This window comes from Lepidochelys kempii, chromosome 12 (genome assembly GCF_965140285.1).
Source record: "Lepidochelys kempii isolate rLepKem1 chromosome 12, rLepKem1.hap1, whole genome shotgun sequence".
In the NCBI taxonomy this organism is placed as follows: domain Eukaryota; kingdom Metazoa; phylum Chordata; order Testudines; family Cheloniidae; genus Lepidochelys; species Lepidochelys kempii.
The window spans coordinates 931,060-936,189 of NC_136391.1; the positions used below are offsets into that span (position 1 = coordinate 931,060).

Consider the following 5,130-nt stretch of genomic DNA (forward strand, 5'->3'; position numbering starts at 1 on the left):
ACCTATCCAGGCTGTGCAACACACTCTGAAGAAGGGGAGCACTGAACATGCTCAGGCTTGTCCCTTCAACCTGTTCCCAGTTGGAGCTAGAGGGGTACATAGGTCCCTGCACCCATGCTGGTCATACAGGCAGTGGGGCTAGGATCAGGGCACAGGCAAATCTGACCAGCATATGGGACCAGTTCACACAGGTCTGGGGCTGCCCAGAGCCACTAGCTCCTTCTGCTTGCCCTCTGATCACCTCAAATACCACTAGTCTTCTTCTCCCACTCCTAGCTTCACCTCTGTCTGTTCTTCTATTGCCCTATGCATCTGTCTGTCTATCACCATAAACACCTGGCTATCTATTTATCCCCATTCACTCCACACCACCACCACCATAGAGTCCGACAGATGAATTGACTTCAGTTTAAGTGACTGACACTGGAATGTGTGTGGCCTTAGCTGGGGAATTTGAAAACATTTCCCATGTAAGCCACTGGGGATTTATGTAAACACAATGAAGCAATCACATGGGCGCAGCGGAGGATCAGGAAAGGCAAAGAGGCCCTTCACCATGCTAAACCAAGAAGTGTATTGTATTGAGTTTTGTATTTTACAGTTCCTTGTGTGCAAAGGGTCACTTTTCGCCCCCCCCCCTTCTGTGGGGATGAGCCTGCCCTCCCTGAGATGGCCAGGAGGACTCCATCTTCCCCCAGGTCTCATTGTAGATAGTAGCTGCTTCAGAGTTAATGTGACAAGGGGGCCACAATAGATAGAAACAGGCTCCAAGGAGATGAATTAACAGAAATGGGAACAGAATTCAGGATTCCTGACATCCAGCCATTCCCACAGTCAGGAATACAACCCAGGCATCCTGACTCCCAGCCTGTCCCAGAGTTGGGAATAGAATCCAGGAGCCCTGACACTCAGCCCTCCTTCACCCAATCTTGTCACTAGAATCCCCACTCACATCCCAGAGCGAGGGATAGAACCTAGGAGTTCTACTCCTACTCTGCTGCTACTCTGAAACCTAGGAGTCCTGACTCTCAGCCCCCCCCCCCCCCCCCAAGATCCTATTGTCGTCTCTAAATAAAACTTGTGACCCTTTTGTCATTAGACTGTCAGATAGCTTTATTCAGGAAAACCTGCTCCCAGCACCCTACGGTGCAATCCCACTAGGGGGACAACACTCCCCCACAGTTAAAGACCCACTTTGGAGCTAGTTAAGAAGGAGAAGCAGTTGCTCACAGAGGATTTCAATGAGGTGCTAAATCTGCAGGGGCCTAATGTGACTGCAGTACACCGCATCTAGCAGGTCCAGGGCATCCAAAGGTGCTCCTTCATCTACTTCCCACATTGCATCCTTCCACCCACTGTGAGAGGTCATGGCCCTCACAGTGTTTCCTCCAGGCCAGCCTGAGAAGGATAAACAAAGAAAGCAAGATCAGCTGGCATTGAGAGCAGTGCTGTCGCATTGGGCCAGGATGGGCCAGTCCTAAGATGCAGCCCTCTGGGCGGGGCAGCTGGGTAACAGCTATGCAGGGTTTACTCACCAGGCTCTGAGATGCAGCTGCCTTTCGGGTGGGGCAGCCAGGTTACAACCACACAGTGAAAATGTATGGGGATAACTCCCAGGGTGCTGAGCAGTAGTTGCCTCCGGGGTGGAGCATTTGGGGAACAGCAACACTGCATAAGGATTGCTTGTCCAGCACTGAGATGCAGCTGCCTATGGGCAGGGCAGCATGTTAACAGCCTTGTTGCTCTGTGGAGTTTTGTCTTTTGTTTGGTTGTATAAACAAAGTACTGCGCTACACTGTATGTTTTCTTTACACTGCATTGTATCGTGGGGTTGTCTGGTGTAGTGCCTTGTTGCACTAAATACAGCTGTATAACATTGTGTTTCATGGCATTGACTATGTAGTTCCGTGCTGTAGCAGTACATTGTGTAAAGCTGTATAGCGGTGTGTAGTGCTGTGCGGTTTCATGTTGCGTGCTGCAGAGCTGGGTGGGCAGCATAGTGCCATGTTACCCTGTGCTGCATATTTTGCCATGCACTGCTACACTGGCACTCCACCCCCACCCCTCCACCAGCTCCCCCTTACCAGGCCCCCATTCCCCTTGGCTGTTGCACAATCTGCATGGCACACACGATGTCATCGTTGATGTTACTGGTCAGCAAATCTGGTGGTGGGGGAGGAGAAGAGAGTGAGGATAGGGCATAACCCTTGGAAGCTCAACACTGTAGCATGGGAGCCCTGGTCCTCCTAGCAGGAGATACCACCATTCAGCCAACCAACCCAGCCCCCATTGTGCTGCCCTCTGCTGTCCACTGAAGGCAAGGGTGACCTTCCTTTGCCATTCCAAAATGTCTTGGGCCTGACGTTGGTTCCCCTGACTACCAGGAGGACTTGCCCCCTACAGGCCCCACCCTGCTCCCTGCCGCACAGGTCTCTAGCACTGAGCCATGGCCTAGGGGTCAGGACCAGGACTGGAAAGGAGTTACTCACCACTGCAGTGCATGTGACAGAGGTTCCGGGCGGAGCGCTTATAGTCATCACACCACTGGCGGCTGTTGATCTGGAAGATGCCGTTGTCAGTGCTGCCATCAGCTTCATGATCCACGGTGTCCGTGTTGAACCGGCTTTCATGGAACGCCATGCACAGCCCTGGTACAGGATTTAGTAATATACGGGGAGGGCGGGGGGAGGGATATGCACAGAGCCCCATGCAGGATGGGGCCGGGGGAGTAGGGTGACCAGATGTCCCGATTTTATAGGGACAGTCCTGACATTTGGGGCTTTGTCTTATGTAGGTGCCTATTACCCCCGACACGGTCCCCATTTTTCACACTTGTTGTCTGGTCACCCTAGGGGGAGGGATACGCATCGAGCCCCATGGGGAGGGCAGGGGGAGGGATACGCACCGAGCCCCAGGGGGAGGGCAGGGGGAGGGATACGCACCGAGCCCCAGGGGGAGGGGAAGGAAATATATGTACAGCCTCATGAGGAGGCCAGGAGATCACTCACAATCAGCCAGGCTGTAGCCTCGGAACCCATCCATCCCTGCCTGGTGCAGCACCTGGGCCAGCTCGCAGCGCCGGAAGATCTTTCCCATGTTCCCCACAAGGAGGCAGGCCACGATGGACAGGAGCACGAGCGCTGCCATTCCTGCAGTGTGGCCAGAGCTGGAGGCTGCACTCTAGGTGATGTCTGAGCACAGCTGGGGCCCCAGGCCCAGCACAAGCTGCTTACACAAGGTGCACTGTGAAGGAGGAGGCAAGCAGTTGGGTTAGTGTCTGTTGTGGGACCTTACCATCAGCAGGGCAACCATAGTAATGAGAGCCTGGAGCCTGTCTGCCCACTCTGCTGGGCAGCCCTCAGACTAGGCGCCATGGCTAGGCCAGCGAAGAGGGCCCAGGGGGCCAGCACTGCATGGAAGCTGACAGCCCCGGGGATCATGGAGTGTTGTCAGGGCTGCAGGGGTGCTGATGGCTGTCCTTCCCCCTTTGTGGGCCTAGCTGGAATAGGAACTGTGAGTTTTGGCCCCTGCCTGGATTCTTGGATCCCGTTCCAGATAGCTGCTCACTGGGCCTGTGGAGTGTAGAGCAGCAGCAAGTCCCAGATTCCTCCTGAGTGCCAAAGTCAGGGCTAGTGTTCCAGAACCCCCTGGGAACTTGTGATGTCATGGCTTCACTGCTTCTAGAACCTTCCCTGTCTGAGGCATGGGTCTGTTGTCACTACTGGGCCTACAAAGTGTACCCTTACTGTGAGCTCCAAGATAAAAGTATGGTTCTAGCCCCAGCTTCAGGGGTGGAGCCGGGGAGTATTGGTCTACTGTGTTAAAGCTGATCAAGTACAGCTACACCAAAAGTTCTAAGTTACAGTCTATCTTTCTCCTTGTGGTGACAGACAATTCATATCACTTCTAGGGTGCAACAAACAGAAAGAAAAACAACAGAAAAGTACCTGGGGATTACAGTGGACGAGAAGCTGGATATGAGTCAGCAGTGTGCCCTTGTTGCCAAGAAGGCCAATGGCATTTTGGGATGTATAAGTAGGGGCATTGCCACCAATCGAGGGACATGATTGTTCCCCTCTATTCGGCACTGATGAGGCCACAGCTGGAGTACTGTGTCCAGTTTTGGGCCCCCCCCCCAGTACAGAAAGGATATGGACAAATTGGAGGGAGTCCAGCGGAGGGCAACGAAAATTATTAGGGGGACTGGGACACATGACTTATGAGGAGAGCTGGAGGGAACTGGGCTTATTTAGTTTGCAGAAGAGAAGAGTGATGTGGGATTTGATAGCAGCCTTCAACTACCTGAAGTGGGATTACAGAGGATGGAGGTAGGCTGTTCTCAGCGGTGGCAGATGACGGAACAAGTCTCAAGTTGCAGTGGGGGAGGTCTAGGTTGGATATTAGGAAAAACTTGGAATGCTCAGCTTTGTGGTTCACACAGCAAGCTTACACCCTTCTCTGAGAATGTATTCATCTTTCGTATGGCAAGAAAGGTGATTAGAGATATTCAAATAACCTAGTCCAGATTAGTGAGCCAGAGGGCACCTTCGGAAATGGCTTGATGTAAATCTGATATGCCAGTAGCAAACAATCAAAGTGAGCACTGATTTACAGTGTGGTCCATAATTTGTGACTGGTGTCAACAGTCACAATGTGTGTTGACTCGCATCTTCCAAAGGTGTATGAGATGACAGCATCTGCCATGCAATGTTCTAAAATGGTTCACTGGACTCGCCTTGTACATCAGTCATGAATCATAGAATATCAGGGTTGGAAGGGACCTCAGGATGTCATCCAGTCCAACCCCCTGCTCAAAGCAGGACCAATCCCCAATTAAATCATCCCAGCCAGGGCTTTGTCAAGCCTGACCTTAAAAACTTCTAAGGAAGGAGATTCTACCACCTCCCTAGTGAAAAAGTTTTTCCTCAATATCCAATCTAAACCTCCCCCACTGCAACTTGAGACCATTACTCCTTGTTCTGTCCTCTTCTACCACTGAGAATAGTCTAGAACCATCCTCTCTGGAACCACCTCTCAGGTAGTTGAAAGCAGCTATCAAATCCCCCCTCATTCTTCTCTTCTGCAGACTAAACAATCCCAGTTCCCTCAGCCTCTTCTCATAACTCATGT

General features: G+C 52.1%; 1 protein-coding gene across 1 annotated transcript; it reads right to left on the reverse strand.

The window, feature by feature from the left end:
* Positions 1-1,322: 1,322 nt before the first annotated feature.
* On the reverse strand, positions 1,323-3,147 carry LOC140896494 (sperm acrosome membrane-associated protein 3). Its single transcript, XM_073308419.1, has 4 exons — positions 3,009-3,147; positions 2,490-2,648; positions 2,085-2,163; positions 1,323-1,398 (listed from the first exon to the last, which is right to left on the reverse strand). The coding sequence occupies exons 1-4, from the start codon at positions 3,145-3,147 to the stop codon at positions 1,323-1,325; spliced, it is 453 nt and encodes a 150-aa protein (XP_073164520.1).
* Positions 3,148-5,130: the final 1,983 nt, after the last annotated feature.